Below are 25,455 nucleotides of genomic sequence, written 5' to 3'. Positions count from 1 at the left end.
AGGAAACCAACAAGAAACTAGATTACAAATGTTCCATCCTTTACTCCTTAGGTGGGACAACCCCCCCCTTTTTTTTGCAAGCCAATCCAATTGATTGTTTCTTAGCTTTGCAACATTTGATTTATTTCCTGAATTCAGGCCTTCATTCTGGACTGCCTAGTTCACACGTTGACCAGTGTGTGGCCAAACACACTGATGGGCACTTTGCATTTTTGGCAATACTTCTGAAGTTTTACCTTTACCTTTAGTTTTACCTTTAAGTCAACACTTTCTGTCCCGAAGTTTTATGGTATGTTGACTCTCAGGAATCTAAAGTTATCAACACATATTACTTGCACTGTATGAAGAACCTGACACTACGCTGTACAGTCTTTCCTCTTAAACCAAAAAACCCGAGACATTTGTGATTTGATGTTGTAAAAATATCTGCATACCTGCCAGACTCCCACAATTGCATTGGCTACTAATATAAGCAAGATTACAAAAGGCTCTACAAATGCTGTTATTGTTTCTTCACCTTCTTCAAACCAGGCCAGGACCTGTAAGAGAAACACAATGATTTAAATTACTGATTCACACACACACACCTTGCAAACTTAAGACCCAGTAAATTTCAGCTTGAGGTTCAACTGCTTAGACTTGTGCAATTTTTGAAACCCTTCAATCTTCCAAGGTGTAGTTTTGTAGTTCATGAATGAGTTGGCAATATGCAATGGAAAAGGAGAAGAAGAATCTTTACTAAAGCAGTACAAAGTTGATTTCCAAGTCTGCTCTTCTTTTAAAGGAGCAAGCTATTTATTTGGGAATCATATTGCTACTTTTGTTTCACAAATGAAAGCAGAAGTTCTCACAACAGCTATAGCACTGAGAAGTTTCAAAAATTTTTTATTTACTGCCTCAAACAGGATGCAGACCAATCAGTTTGACTACTTGGAACACTAAGACTTTGCCAGAATCTGAGTTTTAACCAAGGTACTTGTTCTTTACCAATAACTTAGACACACAAATGAAAACATATTTACAAGTTTTCAGTAAGTAGATATGAAAAATAAGCATCTACTTATTTAAATACAACTGGTGTCTTATTGAAGCATCTAAGTGAACTGTATAGTTATATCTGAAGTTGAATTCTGAGCTGATAAAACTCAAATTAAACCTGTGTTTTTAAAACTAAAGCAACTTGAGGACTTGCATAAAAGGCTCCGCACAGATTTTCATTAATTTGCTTTAGAATTACACTCTAGTTTTAGGCTTCTGCCATTCACTTGACTTGAATGGTTGTATGTCAGGGCCTCTGCAGAGTTCTGTAGTTACTGAAGAAAAGCCAGCCTAACTTGACCAGAGAGGAAGAGCTTTTTTGTCAACGTGTTGAGCAACAGGAAGCCTGGAAAGTGACAGTAAATAGGAACAACGTGTTGAGATAATTAGGGCTGGTAGTCAGGCAACAGCACTCTGAATCACTAGAAGACTGCAGTGAGCAAACCGTTACTAAAGCAAGCGTCATAATTCCACCAACATGCTGCTTGGAGCTATTGCTCAATTGTGAAGCACTCCAGGATGCTAAAAGGAAGGAACAGCAGCATGAAAGCCTCAAGCAAAAAACAGACTGTCAAGCAAATTCAATGCAACAACAAGTTTTACTACAAAAGGATAAACTTCTAAGATTCAGGATATGATTAATAAGACTGAAACATTCCAACTGACAACACCATATTTTGAGGGTCTCTGTAATCCCTCTGGAGAAGAAATTTAGTTAGGATCTCTTACGCTCTCTACATCTCAGTATTTCTTCCCTCCTCCCACACCACTGATCTCCAATTCCCAGTAACAACTTCTGCCATCTGCCCTGCTAGAGCAGTCATACAGTCGACACGGTAGTCTTCACTCCAGGCATTCCCCCTTACATCACGGATGGTTTTTACCCTGCACCAGCACTACTGCCTCCAGTGGAGCTACAGAAACAGCTAATGGTACATTTCCAGTTTTCTTAGCATATACAAGGTCATACGCTGCCATCAGAAAAGCTGCTTAGCATCTGTTTCTTCCCTCCCCTTCTTTACTGGAATTCCATAGAGTCCATTTTGCTTCCAACAAAGCATGTAAATTCAATCATTTTGTGATGTTCTGAACAGTGTAGGCACCTACAAGGTTAACTGGAATAAAACATCTGCTTTACACAATTTCAGATTGAAGACCACCTATGTTGTAAAATAACACTGAGAAAGCCTGCAACTTCAAGAGGTAAGGAAAGTAGCTACAAGAACAGCAAGATCCAAGTATGTCAAGGAAAATAAAAAAGAAGTTTTCAAGGGATCTTTTCTTTCAATAAGCCATTATTTCAAAAAGAGCAGAAGAACTCAGATTAGAGATCCTGACAGTACAGATGTGATGTTTTAGATTTTCACTGTTGGGTTTTTTTGGAAAAATTATCGGAGAACCAGATTAAAATGAAGTATCTAGTTAATCCTAGAAGCCAGCAACACACATTTCTCCCCCAAAAAGTTTCCACACAATTACTAACAGTGGAATGATCTAAGCTTTAGTTCCAGAACATTTTAGTAAATATAGACATATAAGTAACAAAATACAATGCGAGTTCTTGGTTTTGTTATAGCAGACTACAGCTATATTAACACTTTCATTTAGGACACTTGTGATACACAACACATATTGCTGTAACAATCAGGTTTATTATTTGATAGTAGCCTGAAGTAAAAACAGAACCACAGTAAGAAATCAAAGAGAAAGTAGAAAAAGGAATCCAAGTATTTAACTAGGCGTTTTTAGTCACAGCAGATCATATGCTGAAGCCTGGTAGAGACTAGACAATTCTTGTCCAAGGCATTGAGTCCTTGTCAAAAAGTTTCCACTAGCACACTTTTAAGACCCTGGAGAGGTTCACAATGAGAGATCTTTTATTTGACTCAGAAGGGCCCCACCATATTTCAGCCCTAATCACTTTAAGACTCACATGTAGAACAGCTTAACTTCCAGGTCATTGATCTCCAATGTACTGTTCATGCAGTATGGTCAATAAGTAGAGTTACCATGTATTTAAGAAGCTTAAAAGAGTAGGGAAAAAAAAAAAGAGTAAGATAATTGCTCAAGAGAAATGCAAGTCTGAAAATATAAGGGAAATTAATAGCAAGACATAGAAGTCCCATATCAACAGCCGACGTAAGCAGCTTAAAGGACAACCTTCATTCAGCATATCTGCTCTAGGGCTGCTAGAGCTATGGCTTACAGAAGCCTATTTTAATCAAAGCCTAATGGGGACCTGCAGGACAGTAAGCCAAAAAATACACAATGACAGGCAAAGAGCACTTAGTTTTCATGGTTATTTATAAAAAGGGGGCAGAGGTACAATGCAGAAGTCAGCCAGCAATGAAATGAAAACAGCTAGAACAGAAGTGTCCTTACAGCCTTTTGCATTTCTACAAGTTAATTATCTCTGTATTGTAAGTTAAGTTACAGAGGTAAGTTGTCTCAGCTGACTATTCATCATTAAGCAACAAAAACAGCTTTACTCTAAAGAATGGACATTTCAAGATAGAGTTCTGTTGCCCAGCAGGCTGTGCCTGCCTACCACTAACAGAGGAAAAGCAAACAGTTTGTTGTCAGCAATCTAACAAAGTTTTTGTTTGTTTTTCATTTTGACAAGGGAAACTTAGAAGCAAGCTGAGAGAGTAAGATCTCATCCTAACAAAAAGGAGCCCTGGACTAATTAAAGCACATCACGTAAAACTATGGACTGCTTTTAAGAGAGCTGTCTTCTCACAGCATACTGTGAATTAAGATTTAGTGTATTTTGGACAGAGTACTATCTACTGCTCAGAAAACCCTCTTTTAGTGATTTTTCTTTTCAATACAAATTAGCTTAAAATTAAGCTGATGCTAACTATTTGCTAGTCCTGATACTTGTTCCATGTCAGTTATACTGAACACCAGGACATACTAAAGAAAAACCTCCCAATTTCAGTTCCATTACTCAGTAGAGATTTTTTTTTTATTTGCTACCCAAGGTGGGGGAGGGAGGGAGAAAGTAAGTATAAAATTAAGAGTTTTACTGGGTTAGCAAGTTGTAAGCACCCATCAGATATGCTACTCTATTTCTGAAAATAAACACATTCCTTCCTGTGATTAGCGCACAATAAGGAAAAACATAAAGATACAGAGCACCCACAGTTTAATTTCTGCAAAGTAAAATGGAATCACAATTGCTTCTCAGTTTATTCACTCCTAACCATCAGCTGGTATCTTGGGTGCTATTGCGTCATCTGAGTTTAGCTAAAAGCATGCCAGTGTAATGTACTACAGCAATCCTCATCTTGTGCCACATACTGCTACTGACCTTAACAGGTAGCTTTTGGGGTGATTTCAGGGCAAAGCCTGCAATGTTTTTACCGGCACATCTTTCTTACTCCAGGAGTAGCTTTGCTCACCTTTGAACACAGATTAGGCTGTACTCATACTAATTTATAGGCTATAATAATCTCTGGACTAAATCACAATACATTGTTTTAATCTAAACATGGATATCCACTAGTAGAAAACATTCCCAGAACATTCACTTCTAAGTCAGCTTAGGAATCAAAGAAATGGGGGGGGGGGGGGGGGGAAGAAAAAAGAAAATGCTCTTAGGATGCTGTATTTAACCATCTTTTTAATACTGAAGTTTTTGTTTGAGTTTATAGTCTATGCTGCATCTTGGAGAAGAAAATTCACTATAAGTGTGATGCAGAGATAAGACTGCATGGTTAAGCACACATCACTGTTTAAAGCATATATATTTTACCAGAGAGTTATTCTACATCAGATACATAGGTAACATCTTGCAACCTGTCAAAGTCATTTACATAGCAAAGAAAGCTAATCTTTTATGTAAATACTGTAGATTTCAGTAGATGCTCCAGAATCAGCAAGAATTAAAAGCCACAGTTCATGGAAAATTAAACATCCTCTTACTTGCACCTAGAAAGTCAAGCTATGAAGGCCCTTGAACTGCTGAGATAAACCTGTGGAGTGTATTTCTGCATAGGCTTCACAGATTCAACACAACACCAAGACAAGGTCCAAGCCTATACGTAGATCCATTCACTCCCCATCAGAAATTATTTGTATTGTTTCTCTTCAAAAGGCACACTTAAGGCCAACAAAAATACTGAAGAAACAGTGTAAGAATTTAAGCTGTTACTAACTAGGCACATCTGTAACAGCAGTTCTGACTTGGAATGTAGGACATAGTATCTACAGCCAACAACCAGGCAGCATATGACCCCCACAATCAGTCAGGGTGACACAGATTCAGCTGTTAGTCTGATTTATTTTACTGACACATACCTGACAGGGAGCGTGGGAGTAGAGGACACAAAAGGCACTTTCAACACAGAAGTTTACACCATATGTAAGAGGGCACGTTTCTGCACAAAAATCTAATGCGGATGTCAATGTTGAAGATGGCTGTTTCCGTGCAGTAATAATGGTAAGAATCTAGTATGATTTATGATCACAACACAATTGCAGAAAAGCTTCCATGACACAAAACAATATTCTGTATACCTCAAGCTCCTCTGTCTCATATCTGAATCTTCAAGACATTTTTTTTAAATTGACAACATAGAGCTGGTGAAGACCACTACATTCACTGCCCTAACAACACCCATGCCTTTCCTGAAAGCACAGTCTGCTGCCACTAGCACAAAGTACACACTCCATTTGATCGTCAGAAAAAACAAATTCATATTAAAGTAAGTTTTCAGTGACACACTAAAAAAAAAGCCACCCTTCAAAAAAAGTTAAGTCAGCGCTATATATTCATGCCCAATTCCAACACTCAGCCCACTAGTAACTCAAAAGACTTCAGGACTTCTGGGGTCATTTGTTCTTAAGTCCTTGGTAAGCCACCTTTTCCCATCCCTCGTCATTCAAAGTAAACTACTTATTTGAGCATCTTGATGAAAATTCCTTTTGGGACATATACCAGGCCTTGAAGTCTTCAGTTGAAAGTTATTTCAAACAGAAGCCATTATCCAACCTTATTTCTGTCTGTATGCTCTACAGTGTCCACTTTCTACACAAGTGCTACAATTTACGGTCTATCAAACAATAAATCATAGTAAAAAGCAGTCATTGAAGTGAGAATCACTAAGTTCCACAGTGTGATTCTGTGGGATCTGACACTGCCCCCAAGAAGTCTTGGCTCATTAGAGCAGCTCTCAACAGTATTACTCAACATCCAAAACTAACGGAAATTTAACTGACTTCATTTTAAGTCTAATTATCCATTTCAAGATCTCGAAGGTACTGGGAGTTTTGCATGCCTTGCAACAGTACAAATGGAGAAACTGCATTCCTACAGCTTGTAAAAGATAGCATAATAAACACACTGAAGTTAAGCTCTAGCATTAAGTTGTTCTATCGGAAGAATGACTTAGCATAATTTGTAATCTCAGCGTTATGTGTAATCCGGTTTTTAATGCAGTATTTTCAAGGGTTCTCATGGAACAATTACGGTCCGCAAGCCTAACACAGCTACGTACTCCATTCAAACATTTTCAGGAACACCAGAATTTAGGTGATGTTAGCTACATCCAATTTTTGCAGCAATGCAGTCTTTATATCAACACACTCAACAGTTCTTTACAGCTACTACAAAAGTCTCCAATATGCTTTCATCAAGAAGTGTTAAAACCTAAGAAAAACAGACAACAGATGATCACCTTCTGAGGAGGGAAAAAGCCAGAAACAAACACAAAGGGGAAGCACTTTTGAAGTACCCAAATTATAATTATACTGCATTTTCTTTTACATTTCATCAAAAAGAGAAAATCTTTACTACTAACATCAATTTATACTGGGTATCTGTAACTCTTAAATAGGAGACAGAAAAGGCAGAGCAGTAGCCCAAGGTCATATACGATGCCAGTTACACAGAAGCAGAGAACCCAGATCTATCCGACACTCCATTAGACTACAGTCTCCTCTTAACTAGATAGGAAAATTAAGCATACTGAAAAAAAACCTGAATCCGGTTACTAATCAAGTTTTCAAAGAGGGCTTAGCAGTCTGTGTTATATGACCTCTGTCAGTCTGGTATCATATCTACTTGGATTCAGCAATGAAAGCTTAAAGTTTGGTCAATTTCATTTTTCACTTACTTGGTTATAATAAAAACAATTAGTGTACCTTGGCATGAAAGGCTAACGAACTTCTGTACTGTCATTTATCTCATGAGATGAGAGAAACATTCCTGACTTTTCAGGAACAAAAATACATCCCCTTCTCATCCTCTGAGAGGGGAAAATAGCAAACGAGGGAAAAAAGCTTCTGAATGACCTGTTCATTCAATTTTCTGTAACCTGCCTGGTTTCCTCCCCAGGAAACAGAAGAGCAAGTAAGGCACATTTGTCTCCACAGTCAGGATCAACACCACCAATCACTGCTCAGCTGGTAATGGTATATGCGTAACAAAACCCAAAGCACTTTGAAGGGTGTCAGTGTGGGGATAGCCAAAGCCTCTCTTGGTGTAGGATCAGCAACACAGTATATACTGCAGCAGCCACAACAGGGCAACCCTTCACCCATCAAACCAAACAGCTTCAGAGTACATTCTCCTCTGCCCATCCTAATTAGCTTGCCCTTGGCTAAAGAGTCACCACAATTTCCACTCCCCCCAAGAGCTGCAGCTTTTTTTTTTTTCCTGAAGTAGTTAAATACAACTCCAGGGCAAAGTCTACTATAAACTTTTACACCTACCTCAACAATTTAATATTCTGCACACTTTTGTTTCTATTATCAAGCTCCCCAAGACATACAGCCTTCATCTTCCTTCTATACTTAGCCTTTGCTCAGTTTATCAGTTTTTCAGCAAACACATACCCCTTACACACTATGTAAAAAAGATTGCCTAAACATGCTTTTAACAAAAAAAAAATTAAGTTAAAAGTATTCTTGTTCTTTTAATCCTGTATGCAAAGCAAGATGTCCATTTAATGACTAGACTATCCAAAGGTCAGTTACCAAATTTGGTCAACAATGGTGCCATCACAGCCGTCATCATTCTTGTCACTGTCAAAAGCAACAACTGTCACCTTGCTATTATCAGGAAGGGAAGGCAACTGGAATATTCGCCATGTAAATTCTATTTACAGTCTGCATTGCATCCAAAAATGTCTTCCAATGATTATACATTGAGCTTGATAACAATTAACTCAAAGGCAAGAACAATGTCCAGTTAAACACTTACTTACTCAAGGTTAGTTTTCAAAGCCAACAAAAGCATTGGGAAATCCCATCTCAAATAAGCAAACCAGGTTGAATGAGAAGCACTTTTTAAAAAAAGCTGTCTAGCATAGTTGCATACTTGTGACTCCTGCAATGAAAGATCCCCTGGAATTTTGTTCTCTAGCATACAGAAACCTCTTCACAAGGCAACTAATTTAAGAGACAGCCCTTTACCACTCATCTTATATTTCTACCTTTTGTGAAAGAGAGTAACTTCAGTATGTACAGTTGCTATAAATTGGAACATCTGTCATGCTGCGATACAGAAGCCTATGAAATAAAAAAATTCATACTTACAAAAGATATGCAAGCTGCCAGCAACAAAATTCTAACTAGTAAGTCTTCAAACTGTTCAATCACAAGCTCGAGTAAGGTTTTTCCTGCAATATGCAACAAAGCCGTTCAGTTATGCACATTTAAAAAAAAAATATCAACAAGAAGTAGCAGATTTCATGAACATGCTTACCTTCTTCAGCCGGTAACTCTGTCAGTGGATTATTTTTCCAGGAGGCATGTCAAAGAAAAGAAATCATTGAAGAAACACATTAGAGCATTATAAGGAATCCACCAGACGTTGTTCCTGAATTGCACACGCAACTGGGTTGGATTTGACAGGCATACTGAAAGCCCCATTAACGTGGCTTTCATTAAAGCATCTGAATAGGCCAGATAGTTTTGCATTTTAAGACACATACAGGTTAGCCAGAATGTGCTAAGGGTTATAATTCAGCCAAGTCATCACTCCAGCCAGCTGTGGGACTTCTGCTGTTGCTGCACACAAAGGGTCAAAGGCTCAAAATGCTTTTCAAATGCTTTCTGACAAAGGTTTTCCTCCACATTCACTTAAAAAAACCCAAACCACCAAACTTGGTTCAAAATATTTCAAATTCTCTCCGCCATTTTAATGATATTTTCTTATTCCTGCTCTCCCTTTTATTTCCCCGCAACTAGATTTAGTAATTCAAGAGGCACAAAAGCAGTGTTAAAGCTGAAAAAAAACCCCACCGTATAATCTTCTCATAGCTTTTCATTTTTACACAACGGCATGGGAGTTCAAAAGGGACTAGGAAGGCCAAGCAATAAGGATTAAAAAAAAGAAACACCTCATCGGCTGAATTCTGTGCCCCGACTCGAGAGAAGAATGTAAAATAAGGGACAGAAAGGCACTCTAAAGCAGGGAAAAATGAAGGTCAAGACGGAGGGGAGGGGGAAAAAAAAAAAAAACCACAGCGCTTCATTTCAGAATGGAAGAAGATTTCCCACCGTTAAGGTGAAAGGAAACGGAGGTGACATCCTCCTTCCCAAAGCAGCCCTGTGAGCTTGGGGTATGAAAGAAACCCACGAGGTGGAGTTCAAGTCAGCCATCTTCTCTCCCTCGCTCCTATTCCGGGTCCTGTAAGAGATGCCGGCTTTGCAAATACAGACACGATAGGCCTTGAAACAGGGCCCCGAGAAGGATGAGCGAAAAAGAGAAAGGGGTGGAAAAGGGAGCGGAGGAGGGGGGGAAAGACGACGAGTGCCAGCGACAGCATCCCCGCGGCGGAGGGAGGCGGGCGGCGTGGGGCCGCTTCACCTACCGTTGGAGCCCCATTTCTCCTTCAGCTTCTTGACTTGCTCCAGGCTGAGCCCGGTGCTTTCGTTAACGCCGAAATATGCCAAAACTTCCTCCACAGTCTTTGTGTGCGCGTTCTCCATGGCTGGGGCAGGGAGCAGCAAATGGTGCCTCGCCTCTTCTTCTTCCTCCTCCTCCTCCTCCTCAGCGGCGGCGGGCGCGGCGGCGAGCCCCCTCCTCAGCCCCTCGCTCTCTCCCCCACCGCCCCCGTGCTACCACCATAGACCCCCTAAAAAAACAGAGAGGAGCCCCCGAGCCCACCTCAGCGCCTCACTCTTCTCGAAGGAGGCAGGAGGGGGAGAAAAAAAAATTTAAAAATCTAAAAAAAAAAAAAAAAAAAATTAGAAAAAAGGGAGGGAAAGCCGCCGGAAAAAAAAAAAAGGCCCCCGCCCCCCTCCCACCCCACACGCCCTCCGAGGGGGCCGAGCCGCCTCTCCGGCGGGGATGAGCGGGGCTTCAGGCGTCCCCCGGCCCCGGGCGGGCGGCTGAGGAGAGGCAGGGGAGAGGCGCGGGCCCCCGCAGCCGCTGAGGCCTCAGGGGCGCGGGAGGGCGTGCGGGGCTCGGCGGCTGCCTGCGCGCCCACGGGCCGCGTCCAGGTGGCCGAGCGGCCTCTCCGTTCGCCTCACCGGGCTGCGAGCCGCCCCCGCGGAGGGCGATAACGGCACGCCTCGCCCCGCTCGCCTCCGGGGCGGGGGAGGGAAGAAAAAGGCGCAGCTGCCCCGCTGCCCGTCTCGCCTCCGCCGGGAAGGGTCGCAATGGCGGCTGCCCCCCCGCCAGCAGCCCGATCCTCGCCGGCCCAGGCCGCTGTCGCCGTCACGGCTTGGGCTTGGGCTTGGGCTCGGGCCCCCCCCCCCCGCGCCCGGCCTCGCCGCTGTGCTCCCGCTCGCTCCGGTCGCGCACCGGCGGCGGCTGCTCTAATGTAACTTATGGCAGCTGGGCCGCCCGGGCCCCTCTCGCCGCCGCGGCATGTGGACGCCGCTGATTGGCGGGGCGGGCGGCGCGGGGCGGGGGAGAGGCGGGGCCCCGCCCGCCGCGCTGAGGCGGCTGCAGCGGGAAGCGGCGGGGCCCTGCGCAGCGCGGCGCGGCGCCCGCCCGCCCTCGGCGCGGAGGAGGCGGGGGCGGCTGATGCGGGCCTCGTGCGGCCGGCGGCGCCGCTTCCGCCTCGCCGGGGGGAGAGGGCGGCGAGGTGGGGCGGCCGCTTTCCCGTGCCCCCGTCGTCCCGTCCTCCCCCCCCCCCCCCGCTGCCCCGGCGTGAACCGCCGCGGCCGCCCTCTGTCCCGGCCTCAACCCGCGCCTGGTGCCTGAGGGGGGAGCGGGGCTCGCCCTGGCGGCAGCGCGCGCCGGCTGAGGGCAGCTGCCCGCCGGCCGGAGCGCGCGCTGTTGCGACAGGCGCCTCAAGCGCGGAGGGCTGGGGGCGGAGCTGCCCCGGCCGTATATCGTGACAGGAGTGTCAGCCCGCCCGTGTGTGTGGGGGGGCTGCCCTCAATTCTGTCGTGACGGGAGCTTCATCCAGCGAAAGGATGAGTGCGGGGCTGCGCCCAGCTCTGTCGTGACAGGAGCTTCATCCAGCGAAAGGGTGAGTGCGGGGCTGCGCCCAGCTCTGTCGTGACAGGAGCCTCATCCAGCGAAAGGGTGAGCGCGGGGCTGCCCCTAGCTCTGTCGTGACAGGAGCCTCATCCAGCGAAAGGGTGAGCGCGGGGCTGCGCCCAGCTCTGTCGTGACAGGAGCCTCATCCAGCGAAAGGGTGAGCGCGGGGCTGCGCCCAGCTCTGTCGTGACAGGAGCCTCATCCAGCGAAAGGGTGAGCGCGGGGCTGCGCCCAGCTCTGTCGTGACAGGAGCCTCATCCAGCGAAAGGGTGAGCGCGGGGCTGCGCCCAGCTCTGTCGTGACAGGAGCCTCATCCAGCGAAAGGGTGAGCGCGGGGCTGCGCCCAGCTCTGTCGTGACAGGAGCCTCATCCAGCGAAAGGGTGAGCGCGGGGCTGCGCCCAGCTCTGTCGTGACAGGAGCCTCATCCAGCGAAAGGGTGAGCGCGGGGCTGCGCCCAGCTCTGTCGTGACAGGAGCCTCATCCAGCGAAAGGGTGAGCGCGGGGCTGCGCCCAGCTCTGTCGTGACAGGAGCCTCATCCAGCCATGAGGGCGCCCGAGGTGAGAGAAGCGAGGGCTGCGTGCCTCCGCGCTAGCGGGGTTCGTTCCCCAGAGGTCCTGCCCCTGGCACCGAGCCGTGGCTGCACAACGTCCCCAATTCTCGGTGCAGCCGTCGCCCGCTGCCCCGCCGGCGTAGCAGTGACACGCGCACTCGGCCCGGGCTTGCACGGCGATAACGGAAGGGAGGTATAAACTGCAGTGTGATTTCAGCAGCGTGCGTGGTGTGAGATACCAGCTTTCCTCAGCACCCTATCTCGGTAACTGACACAGACTCACAAACCAATACAGAACCCAGAAAACCGACTGATACGGCCATCCCACCCAATAATTCACAGAAACCTCAATGGAGACAATACAAACTACCAGAGACCGGCACCAGCTGACATTAATGACACCTGCGACACGTACACAACGCATAGCAAGCAATTCAGTACACTATATTAACACCTTCCCTTAAAAACACTCGGTGCCAAGCGATCTTCTTGTATATGCGTGTGCAAATATCAAAGCTGATCTCTACATGTGTGCTTGCTTACATAAATGCAGATCCTACATACAATCTGCATATCCATCACTGTTACAAACCACCCACAGTACCACGCTATGAGAAGCTGTGTGTCTGATCTGGAAGGAAAATATCTTAGTCTTACCTCTGTATTGGCAAAAGGAGTAATGAGCGGGGACAGCCAATATAAAATTACAATGTTCTAAGGCACGTGTGGCCCTATATCCTTTCTAGCAAAAGTACAACTGCCCTAAAAGAGATTCCTCTGTAATTAGCCAATGTCCAGATAAGGATAACTTGACAGCATATCTACACTTCACAGGGCAGTTCTGAATAAAAATCCACGAGTTGGATCTGATGATCTACTTCAGGTACGACAATGACTTATTACATGCCTTGCCTCTATTAATTTTATCTTGCTGATCAGCAGGATTAATCAGCATGGCCAAATGTTGCTTGAATACAGTTAATGCCGCTTCTCATACCGCTGCCTCACACTGCACGTATATAGACATACCCTAGCTGTTACAGAGGTAAAGAATGTCAACATGACAGTTTTATAGAGTTTATATAGTTTACTGGACATTTCTTACCTAGTTTTAATACTTTTCTTGGTATTGTATGAAGACATGATCCCATCGTCCCCAAAACATAACTGAAGTCACAGGGTGCACATGCATCTGAAATGAATATTCTTACAAATCAATATGTCTTCGAAAATACGCACTCAATGCCAACAAAACTGCTGATCGATGCCTGTCACAGGCCCACGTAACCCACACCAAAGTTTTCAGTATCCTCTGACACACAAGTATGTAGACATGCACCTCTGTCTTCAGACACCTCTGCGTGATGGATGCAATGTCAGTCCCCATATTATGTGCATATGCAACATTAAAAAGTACATAACTTCCGCAATCATTATATACGGAATAATGCCAGCTCCTTGAATTAACATATTTCACTGACTAACAGCACAGTACATCTATATGAGTGGTTTCTTCCCTTCTACCACGTTAACACAGCCTGCATTATATGTAAGCTTTTTGTAAAAATGCATTTACTACAGCCATGTTTCTACACACAAGCATATTTTACTAGCCTTCATATACAAGAGCACCTGTAAAGGACTTGAAAGTCCTGCACTTCATTTTCTCACAATTTTTAAGTATTCCTTTTAAATGTTGTAAAAGAGCAATACAATTAAGCATCAGTAGCAATTTTCAAAACAAACTGGTATTAGAAAGAAACCCTGGTCATATTTCATATTATTTCTCCCTGTGATATACTTTGTATGCCATTGTTGGTTTCCTTTTTGTGCCTGTTTCCAAAAAGGCTTATGGAAAATTATTTTAAGCATACCAGAACCATGGCATGTGCAATTAGAGCTTGGCAGAGTGTATAATAAAGTAGATATGGTGTCCTTTCAGTCTTAGCTTGTTAACAGGTGGAAATGCTGCTAGGAAAGCAAACAGAGTTTGCATTCTAGTGAATCCTGGGGAACTCTTGGCATTCTCTTGGATTCACTAGTTCAGCTACAGTTTGACAATACCACTTTGATTGTTTCTTTCTCATCCATTAGGAATAGAGGACTCAAATCTTCCCTTTTTTCCCCATCTTTTGAACATAGACCCTACGTAAAGTCTAGAAAGAACCTGAAAGCACAGTCTTCTGCCTGTGTTTATTTCTGTTCCATGTTCTGTTACGGCTCAGTGAATTTTGAGAGAAGAATGACTGAATCAAGGACTGTTCTACAGGTCTTTCTCTTCCAGAGCAGAATGAACTCTGTGTTTCCTTCACGACTGCTTCCCTGTCTTTCCACAGATGTGCAAGACCGATGCTAGCTGACCAGTGAGGATTTCTTTGCAGGTGATACCCTCCAAATAATTAAAGATCTTCTGACAGCTGCACATTTGAAAAACATTTGCAGATACAATGCTTGGTCTAGACAGCATAGTGCAGAAGGAACTACAAATACCCATGTAGATACTGCAGCAGAAGCAGTACCTGCTAATTTTGGCATCGCTTGATATCATACAAATTTAGAATTGTGAATTGAAATCGGTGTTATTTCCTATGGCTATGCAAGGATTCATAAAGTTTCCTGTGAAATTTCTCTTGTCTTTTAATGAAGATGGTTATCTTGACCCAAATCAGAATGACGGCACCTCAGCTCTGCCTTAAGCAATGCGAGCCCATGAAAGCTTCCAGGCAAAATAATACTCCCAGCAGGTGCAGAGAGCTTTACATCCTCCATCTTTCAGGAAGAAGGAAACCAATTTATTTTGCTGCTGCGAAGTGAAGTTGCAGTTTGTTTTTAGAGTGGGACCCCTTAGAGTGGTACCTTGGAAAGAAACATGACAAAATGGGCCAGCTTTGGCCTTGATGAAATTCCATTCACATAATGGAAGTATACCATTCATACATTTGGCCTACTACCTTTGTTCACCGTAATATATTAGAAGAAGAAGCCAACACATCAGGCAGAAGCATTAAAATGGTTCCTGTAATGCTTACTAATTGAAGTAAATGGGAATTTGGCCTGAGAGAGGACTGCAGGATGCTTTCCTTCAAATTGCAATAACATTAAGTCACCCCTCTTGCTGCAGAGCAGATTCACAGTGGAGTTACTGATCATAATGTGAATTGTCTCTTGCTGTGCACAAAAACATATGTTTTGTGGCTCAATTTTCAAAGAAGATCAATAGTTTTTACCGGAGCTAAACGCAGCACAGAAGGGCACTACACAAAAAGACGGTTTGTTGAGCCAATACACCTGAATGCTGACCTGCAATAGCCTTCCTATTTCAGGCCTGGATCTCTTTCAGTGGACATAGACAAAGTTACACTGTTCTGCTTAACTGTGCCAAATTATGTCATGATTTTTGCAGACTGGCTAGTTGCCGAATGGGGCTTAGGTTGAGACCACCAAACTCATTGCTCTTATTGCCCCAGCTGATTTCCAATACACGTCTTCATGAGTGACAAATGGGGGCATTGTTTCTTCCTCCTACGGTACTATTTTATTCGTCTTAAATTACGGTTATTAAAATGTTTCAGCCACTTGAAATCTACTAAGACATATTAAATTTTCTGCAAAAGTGCTGTATCAAAGTGGAAAGGTTTTAAAACTGCAGTTCTGTTATAGGATAATGCAGTTTAAATATAGTAACTGTGTTTTCCAGTCAGCTTGCTCTTTGATTTCATGGTATTATGTCAAGGGTTTTTTTTTCCCTTCTCCCCCTGTAAGAAGCTTATAGCTTAAACAGCAAAATGCAAAAAACCCTGAGATAAACAGTTACACAAACCCAGTAGAAAAATCAGTGATAAAATGTGAGTTTGAATTTTGATAATTAAGATAATCTGAGTTTATTCTGAATAATTTTTATTCCTAGGCAATGTGTGTTCCTGTATCAGCAGCAGGTAAAATTTGACTTCTACTGAGACCGAGAGACTGTGAATACAAAGGATAGTGTTGCTGCTGGGAGATTTCTAGAACTGGATCACTGTTCCTGCACAAAGCAGCTGCTTGCTGCCTTGGTAGTGTAAAAGAGACAGCGAGACAGATTTTTCTACTGAAAGTAACTATAAGAGATCACAGTTTGGCTTGGTAGATTTCTTCTTTTATTTCTGTATCCTATTGATAGTCACTTGGTTTGTCACCGAAGACTCCATTGAGTATTTGCCACAATAATCTCCATTTCCCTGTTTGGAAAAATCTTTCTGTCTATCCCATGCTGACGTCAATAGGAGATCTAGAAGTATGGGAGAGAGCAACATTATATCAGAACCAAGATCCATCATGCATATCTGAAAAAAGTAATTTATGCTTATTTGATGGGCAAGTAATTTCTCTTAAAGGGAAATGAGCTTGACTGCTATCTTAAAAATGCACAACAAATTTAGAAATAAAGCACTGGTCGGTGCCCACGAGATTTGAATTCTTATCTCATCCTGACCTGAATTTTCCATCTAATTAAGGTCTAATTCTGATTAACTTGGCAGCTAGCTGCCATTTTTTTCCTGTGTAAATATCCCTTGTGTGCTTCTGGATCTCAGTTCTGCTCTCTGTAGAAGGGGCTGGGGATACTACCAAGCTTGTAGGGGGCTGTTTGGCCAGGCACAATATTTATAAAATGGCAGAGTTTGCTGTTTGTAAGGTCTCATAAAATTGCCCTACATTTTATATCTGTAACAAGTTGATGGCTAATTGGGATGTCATAGCTGTGATCATACAAGTACTTACCAGTAGAACTTGATGGCGCAATGAACGTTGAATTACTTTGCTATCGGACATGGGCCACCACTTCCTGAGCAAAGAATTTGCTTCAGTTTTGAAGCTGTCAGTCTGTGGTCTCTGGCATTCAGGAGAACAGTACCAATTCCGACTTGGACACATAAACGCACAACACAGCCTCGTTTCTTACAGTGTTAAAACTTCAGTTAATTATTTTGGATGGTTTCTTTTTGTGATTCTTGAGTATGTTAGAAACAGATACGGAATTTAGAGTTTACCTTGCGCTCTCTTCAACATGTAATGCACACTGGTTTATATTAGTCAGGTTCAAGTGAGCTAGCCTGGTACTTAGCAGGCTAATGACAAGTCCTAGAAACTACCAGCTACAAGGTAGGGCAATAATTACTGTAGATTAATAGTACCATTGTATCCATCTCTAGGGGCACTATAAATTCAAATTCCTTTCCTGCTTATGGGGATACAACCAAAGTCTCGTACACTGAAAGCAAAACAGAGTGGTGAGTACTCATCCACAGTGTTTTGCATGATCCTGTGATAGGATGGATGAAGGAGAGGACAATAAAAGTACACAAACAGCTACACTTTTCATATGTTTGTATTAGTCTGTACATATTGATGTTTATATTCATCTGAGAGCAGCAATGACAACCAGAATGTAGCTCAGTGATGCCAGTTTTTTATCTTTTCACTTTCTATTTACTCAGGCTTTGTACAGTAAGACTCCTCAGTTAAAGTGAAAGTGAACCTTCTGAGTTACTTGGGTTTAAAACTTTTTTTTTTCTTTTTCATCTCTTGACCCTATCAGAGGCTGTAATCAAGGTGGTATAAACAATATATATTTCCTTTTTTCCAGTGTTATAGTACTGTACCATCAGCAGTTCCACCATGCAACAGGTGTCTGTCATTTCATATACTTACTGAATCGCAATGAAAAGTCACACTGTCTCTGACTTTTCAAGATTGAAAGGGAGACACCCAGATGCACTCCATGTAGGTGAGTAGCAATAATATAAGATTGAAAAGCTTTTCTTAGTCGTGGAGATGACTTCATTTTCAGCCATTGTTTGGGACTAATGGCACATGACTACCCCTTTTATTAGACTTGTGACATTTTGTGATATGACACAAGCTGAGGTTACTTTCTGTGTTTCTTGTGGAGGATTTCCTCCGAACTCATAGGTAGTTATTAGTAACACCGTGAAGTAATACACTTCAGTTTTCAGACATGGAAAAAATTATCATACACCATCAAACAAGCTCTTTTATTGATTATGTGGTATATTAAATAGAATTTATAAAATCATATTTAATATAAAATTCTTTTATGTTGAATTTTTTTCTCTCTTGTGAAATAAGACAAAATGAGGGATTGAAACCAAATGCTCTGTTTGGTTTGCCAATTAAATTCGTCCAGTCTGAACCATCAGAAATCTGTGTAACCCACAATCCACATGGGTTTTGTTTTTTAGAAGGCAATATTTCTGTGGTAAGATGAATGGGTGCAATTAACACTGTGTGTGTCACCTTCCCCTACCTTTCTTAACGTCTTCACACCTGCTTCCTAACATGGGCTGTTCAGGAGGAAAAGAGAAACTGCTGACTGACTGCATTCTCTAGTAACGTGACTCTAATCAAATGTGAACATGTTTTTCTTTAGTGGAATATGTGCTGTATTGATCTTCCATGTTTCCACTTCCTCACCTTATTTATACAATTCAATACAATCTATATAGGTATTGCACAAAAATTATAGATTTTCAAAGGGGCTTTAACCTCCCAAATTACCCATGGTAGTTTTTGGTCACTCATAGAACAAAAACTCTTACAATTAATCTGTCAGAGCTCAAGGCCTCCAGTATAAGAGATCTGGTTTTCTCTGTTATTTATGCATAGATTTCTTATATGTCAATGATGTTGCTTGTGAACTCAAATTATCCTGACCTACAATACTTGTTCTATTTCAAGGTTCTGGGTTTCTGAAAGATTGTTTGACTCCTGGCGGGTGGTTTTTTTTTTTCCCCCTCCAGTTCTGTTAGAAAGAGAAAACCTCTTCTGAGTCATATTTTAAAAATACTGTTAAGCTGTTAAAGCTGCTTCTGCTCCTATGTCACAAAGCATTATTGAAAAGATACTAATTTTTACCACCTACAATTGCTCAGATGGAGAACTTCAAGAATTCTTTTCCACTCCCATGTTGAAACTATGCCGGCAGCATTCTTGTTCCTAGAAATGTGCTACAATGATCTTCCTGCTATGTGCAGGTTGGGCTTTTTATGAGAACAATGCTATTGAGCTTATAATTTAATATTAATAACATTAACAAACATTATTAATGGTAGTGCTGATACTGTGATTACTATTACTTGATTAATAATTTGCATTTGCAACTTCTTCTAATGAAGGATCTCAAGCTTTTCGTAAACCTTAATGAAGATTATATTATACAATATCCCTGAGAGAACAGTATTATCATCCCCGTTTCACAAAAGCAGGAGCTGAGGTTCAAAGTCATAGTCACAGTCTATGGCAGAACTAGAAATAGAAATAGTCTCCTGGCTCCCAGTCCTGTTTCTTCTCCAGTCACCCTAAATAGTTTCTAGTGTAGTTTTGTAAGACATTTATCACATGATTTTAAAAAATCTTGTCCTCTTTGTTAAGGAAAACTAAAAAAAAAAAAGTTGATAAAAAAAGGAGACTACCTAATTTTTGAATGAGGTTGCTGAAATTATTCTGGCTGTTTCACAGGCAATGCCATCCAAGTTTCATGAGTTAATCCTGACCCTAAGTACACCTAAAATAGATATCTTTGCCTCCAGCTAATCAACAGGCTTACTGAGATTGCCTAAATAATTTATGTATAACCAACTAGTGGAAACTAGATCTTCTGTGATTTCCCTAGATACATATTCTGCATGTATCATGTATATCCTTGCCTATTTCTGATATTCATTTGAAATTCAGTTGGGACATTTCAGAACACTTTTGTACTCCAGCTGTATAGCTCTAAGAAAAAGCCAGCTGAAGACATAATACAGTATCTTTGAACTGGGCAAAATAATATTTTAAATCCAAGTGCATAGCAGATGAAGATTCTGAATTTTCTGTTAATGAAGGGTGGATTAGAATTAAAAACCCCACAGTTCTAACCCTAACACTGGCCTACATGGATAAGCATTTTGTCTCTCTGTGCCCTATTTGTAGAATAAAAATAATGGCATTTAGCAACAACATTCAAAGACAATATAGTAATATGCAGGCACACAGATAAATATGAGGTATGAGAGGATGATTAAATAAAATGAAAAATGAAATAATCTAATTTTCTTGTTTATAGCACAGAAAATGTGAAAAACATACAGTATCAAATTGTGCTTTTTGGACACATTTGTGTAATGTTGCCTTCAATGGAGTAGTGAAATGAAGCTTGGATTAAAACTCACTCCACTGTGGAGAAAACAGATTTTCTTTTCCAGTGTCTGCAAACAGAAAGCAAAAGCAATGCAGACATTGTCCTACCTTGTTCTGACTGCAAATTCAAGAATCTGTTTCACATCTGTAGCTGAAATGGAAGGTACAGTATGAACTGTCTATCTGGAGTTCATAACTTTTATCCAGAATTCATAACATAAACATATTCTGTCTCTTTGGATAGCAACTGCTAAAAGACAATTCTTGCTCATGTCTGCTGCACTGTGCCAGGAATGCTTTGGACTGTTTACTGTACTTGTTGAGACTAGCTGCAAATTTAGGGCCAGGCTGTAGCTTCAATCAGCCATGCAGGAGGTGGAGGAGGAGCACCAGGTACTCCAGGAATAATTTAGGTGTGGCAGCCAGAAGTTTTGCAGCAGTCACTGGAAGAATACAGCAAGCATTGTTGCTATCCCACATTGGCCCAGCTGTACTGGTTGGTGCTGCCTTCATCTGGGGATTTTATGGCCGCACTGAACTAGAACAATGCTTGTGTAGCTCTTTATACCTGTGCAAAAGGAGTGTGAAGCACTGTCGTTCCAAATCGTATCATTTTACACACACCTCTACCTCCCCGTGCTATCTTAATCAATCAAATAACGCTCACCTATTCTCACGGTTAGCAATGTTGCCATGTTCCTTGTATTTCTGTCTTCGCTTATTCCATCTCTGCACAGTTGAAACTCCTTCAGGCCTAAGCCTCAGGGCAGTATGTTGAGTTCATGTACCATTCCCAAATGTGAACTTGATTACCTTGCACGTACAAGAGTTTTCACATTTCAAATGCCACAGGAAAGACCAAGAAGAAAGACGAATGAAAATCTCATTGAGAATGGTAAAGACGTGAATTGTTTCTGGCCTGTATTCATGTAGCACCTTTTTATGACAACTGTAGAAAGGGATAAGCGGATTTGCTAATAACTGTTTGCTGTGCAGAACTCCGTGCTGCTCTGCAAAGCTGGAAGATCTCCACTGCTTAGACTGACCTTAAAAGGCAAGTACCACTTTTATCCACGCTCACCGAGACATGGTAATCAGGCAGGTATTCTGCTAAAGTCAGTGGATGCTCATCGTCCATCAGTAAACTTGGAGCATTCAACATCCTTGTATGTTGGGACAAGTTTAGGGTGGTTCTACATTGTGACACCTGTTAAGGCCTCAAAATATTTCAATTGGGCATTTCATAGACATTTTGTGCTGAATACGATATGCCAGAGCCATTAACTTCTTCTATTGCTTCTATGTTTCTTCTTTCTGTACAGACATCTTGGCTGATGAGAAAGGCCTGTAACTTTCCATGTGGCCAGGGACGTACGCGACTCATCTCAACTGTTTCTAAGTGCTATGTCCAACTTGTTATTAAATCCCTGATCTCCTGTACATTTACAATTTTTGCTGTGGTGGCCACCTGAAACCGTGACTTTCCAGTTAATCCTTTTGTTTGGTCCTGGCTGGCACGTATGTGATTGTTGTTTGTTATTGTTTCTGTACATTTTAATTCCTTCTGAATCATCAAAAAAAGAGGCCCAAAGGGCATGGCAATCTGAAGCAGTACCAGTAGTTTACTGTTTTGCTGTTTTGGCTCAAAGAAGAATCAATTCAATTATTCTGCTTAGGAAAGAGGCTCAGTTAAATTCATTCTCAATTCAGTTTGGTGAGAGGACATTCTTCCTTTCCTGAGTATGATGAAATAAAAAGCAGACATTGAAGGGTTTCTTTTTTATGAAGGGAGTATAAAAATCTCAGGCTAGGAATTCACCGTGACAGTAAAAATATGTATCAGATTTTTTGATGGGTTGGCTTTGTGCCAGTCAGCAGTCTTTACACTAGATCATGTGTTGTCTACGTGAACCTTTTTTGCTTTATGCTGCTATAATCTTCATGTGTCTGTCCTTTCACAAGCTAAATAAATGTCATATAGTACATTCTGTCCCATTCGTCACAAGTTCTACCATGGATCCATAACAGATTGGTATTGATGAGAGGTCCCAGGTACTTTACACAAAGAGAGTTATCAAGGAGGGTGTATAGAAAATACAGATACGAAAACAAAGCTCAAGTGCTCACTTTTAGAAGTAGCGGCATTAAAACAGTCTGCTGAAACATTTTGGAAGGTCATTCTCTTATTTCAGAGTTGTTTGGGAGAAGTTTGACATTTTTATTAGTAATTGTTTATTCTTTGAGGTGTAAACCAGCTGTTGTGGCTTTCACATGACTATGTAAGTATCATCAGATAAAATTTATAAGTAATATGCTTTCAGAAAATTCTAGGAAAAGCTGTACTATACATAGAAATGCCACAATCTTAGATCCTCCCAGACTGAAAAGTAAATGATACCTAACTGGCAAGATAGGAATCTCCCTTTTCTGAAGGCATAAAGTTTCCACTTTTAGCCCTGGAGTTTCACGGCCTTCCACCTGCCACTGGGCCAGAACGATGACCATTTGTTGGCTTGCAGGGCAGTGTCATTTCAGAAAGAAATTCCACTTGAAATGGAGAAAGTGAACATTTTCGTGAGGTATATATTCAGTTACTTAGATGACAGCTGTTTGAAGAAAGGAGCCAAGCACTTACAAGAATGATTTTAAATAGGCAGAAATTCTCAACAAACTATTCAGCTTTCTTTTAACTGGATTCATACAGAAACAGCAAAAAATTAATCGAGGCCAAAATACATGTCATACTGAGTTTGCATTAGCTGGAAGGTTGGGAAGTAATTAAGAGCAAAACTGCTAATACTCCATTTAAATAGCTGCTGCCTATCTGTCCAGTATGAAAGCCCAATCTGTTGTATTCAATCAGCTTTCAGCTGCTACTTGCCAGCAGCCTAATTCCCCAGTCTTGTCTCTGTGCTGTGCTTGTGCATTCCACTACCTGCTAAGTTAAACCCTGCTGTCCTGGTTCTGCATGGAGATTTCTAGTGCTATTCAAACTATCCGCGCTGGTTCAGAATATAGCCCCCAAACCTGTAGGCTGTGTTGAGTATCCATACAAACATGCCTGGTTTCAGCGGAGCACCACGTGGGTGAGAAGGGGAGTCAGCAGCTGTGTAGCTTAGCTCACAGGATTTGGACTGTGTTCATTCATACCATTCTCCGTCCATTTACGCAGTTTTGACAAGCTGTTGACCTGCAATATTTCCACCTTGGGTCCTCTTTTTTTAAGTCATGCAATTGACAATGCAGAGTAAGTTGCTCATCCAAACTGCTATTAACCGCGGTCACACTTCAGATTATAGCATATCTCAGTTTTCCTAAATGTCTTTGCATTTGTGTTTCAGGTTCAATACATTGGCTAATCATTTATCTTGCAAGAGGATTAAAAAAAAAATCGGTAATTGAACTCCTTATGTGCTTAGCTTGTGCTGTGTTCTGTGCAAATTGTGAATGAACGCTACAGGGAAGCCTCTGCTTAGGTCTGACAGTTATAAAGCTATATGGGTAGTGTTAGAAATACGCTGCGATGAAAGGTGTTTTCAGGTTGAGGCATTCTAAGCCTCAAACCTGTACCACCAGTTCTTTGCTGAGAAATCTGTATTGAAAATGGCAAAGTTCACTGCACAGGCATTTGGAAGGAACCGAAGAGTAACGTTGACCTTTGTGGATTAAGTAATGCGTATTGTCATAAGGAAGTGATATTTGAGTAACAAACAGCAAATGTACACAATTATCTTTCATTAACCTGTCAGTGGAGGCAATCAGGATTTCCTGATCCTAACATGTTTAGTGTTCTTGGCATCTTGAATCTATGTTTTCTGTAGTCTGTGGACACATAAGTTCTCTAAGCATGTCAGAGGATGCTTAGTGCATTGCCTGCCTTTTTTTTTTCCTGAAAGTGTACGTACGCAGGAAAGAAGGCGGCTGAGGAATGGGTGTGCAGATGGAATACTGAGGGCTCTGTGCTCTGCTCTCGGGTTTAACAGAAGCCTCGGTGCCTGACTCTGCGTGCCTCAGTTTTCACTGAATTAAACGGGACTGAAGTGTTTGCGTAATACACAGAGAAACTTACTTCCACTTAAAGGACCTTGAGAAAAATGGACAGTAACAGAGCAACAAAGAGCAGTTTCGCTGCTTTTGCAGAACATTCATATTACGGAAAGAGGACACGAATGGAAATGAACCATGTGTATAATTCAAAATTTGAATGCAGTAGAAGTTAAATATGTTCTTTTTTCTTTTATAATTTATTAACTCAAAGGATTTTTCAAAAATTTATGGGAAAAAATTTATAGGAAACTTTTTTTTTGCTTTCTTCTGGAGAACAAAATAATCTGTTCAAGTGCAAATGAATATATCACATTCTTGTATGATTTGCAGGAAGATGAATAGTGGGTCTCCTTCTCCAGTTTTTATTCCATATTTCTAATTCTACATGAAGATTATTTTCAGATTTACTGTGTTGGTCTTTCTTTATGTGGCTTGTTGCACACTGAAATAATTTGGCCATGCTCTTGCTAAAACAATGTTTTTAAAGCTACTTCTTTTATTTAGAAATTCTTGGTACAGCGTTACACATGTTTGAAAAATTAAATTAGTGAAATAGAGAAAAAAATTCTGTTCATCAGTCTTAATGCTTGAGCTCATAATTGTGTGGCAGATGAAGAGGGAAAAAAAAAAAAAAATTGGAGCAATCCAGAGCCCCTGGACAAGAGAATCACTTTACCTCAGGACATTGAGATAATTTATCTGGGTGGCTTAGAAAAAATGCTAGATAAGACTGAAATTTGGAGAGGCTGAGCACGTCCAGGCTCAGCCTTTGGATTAGCAAGAAGCAAATAAATCCAGCAACTGGCATCTGAATATGTTAATGCTGTAGATTCTAGCATGGAAACAGGAAACTGTATTTAAGAGGCAAAAATATATCAGAGATTAATTCAGTTCTATATATAATATATACGTTTTACATATACAAAATCTTTGCCAAAATATGAATAATTTGCAAGCACACTGAAGTTAGAAAATGCCAGAATAAAGGTTGCCTTTCCATGTATATGCCCTAAAGTAATCTTTAATTACATGATTCCTGGCTTCTTTTTCTAACCCTGAAATTTTCTAATTTCAGTGCATGCTTGATTTTGCACTCTTAATATACTTCCCCTTTTAAAGCAAGACTTTTGGATGTATTTCTCCAGGTTTTCAAAAAAGCATTTGAAAACGATGATATTCCATCCTACGAACATCCA

At 41.6% G+C, this 25,455-nt stretch overlaps 1 protein-coding gene across 2 annotated transcripts in view; it reads right to left on the bottom strand.

Moving 5' to 3' along the window:
• The window catches only part of ATP2A2 (ATPase sarcoplasmic/endoplasmic reticulum Ca2+ transporting 2), a 42,335-nt gene extending 32,357 nt beyond the window's left edge, over positions 1 to 9,978 (bottom strand). Inside the window, exons 1-4 of one of the 2 annotated variants that reach the window (XM_009489119.2) lie at positions 9,861 to 9,978; positions 8,750 to 8,767; positions 8,581 to 8,663; positions 435 to 539 (exon numbers count right to left, since the gene is read on the bottom strand). In XM_009489119.2, the coding sequence (XP_009487394.2) occupies positions 435 to 539; positions 8,581 to 8,663; positions 8,750 to 8,767; positions 9,861 to 9,978 (324 nt within the window). The remainder of the gene's footprint in view (positions 1 to 434; positions 540 to 8,580; positions 8,664 to 8,749; positions 8,768 to 9,860) is intronic. The other variant, XM_075719358.1, reaches the window with a different exon arrangement.
• Positions 9,979 to 25,455: the final 15,477 nt, after the last annotated feature.

Source organism: Pelecanus crispus, chromosome 11 (genome assembly GCF_030463565.1).
Source record: "Pelecanus crispus isolate bPelCri1 chromosome 11, bPelCri1.pri, whole genome shotgun sequence".
Taxonomy (NCBI): Eukaryota; Metazoa; Chordata; class Aves; order Pelecaniformes; family Pelecanidae; genus Pelecanus; species Pelecanus crispus.
This window is presented reverse-complemented; position numbering and strand designations above follow the sequence as displayed.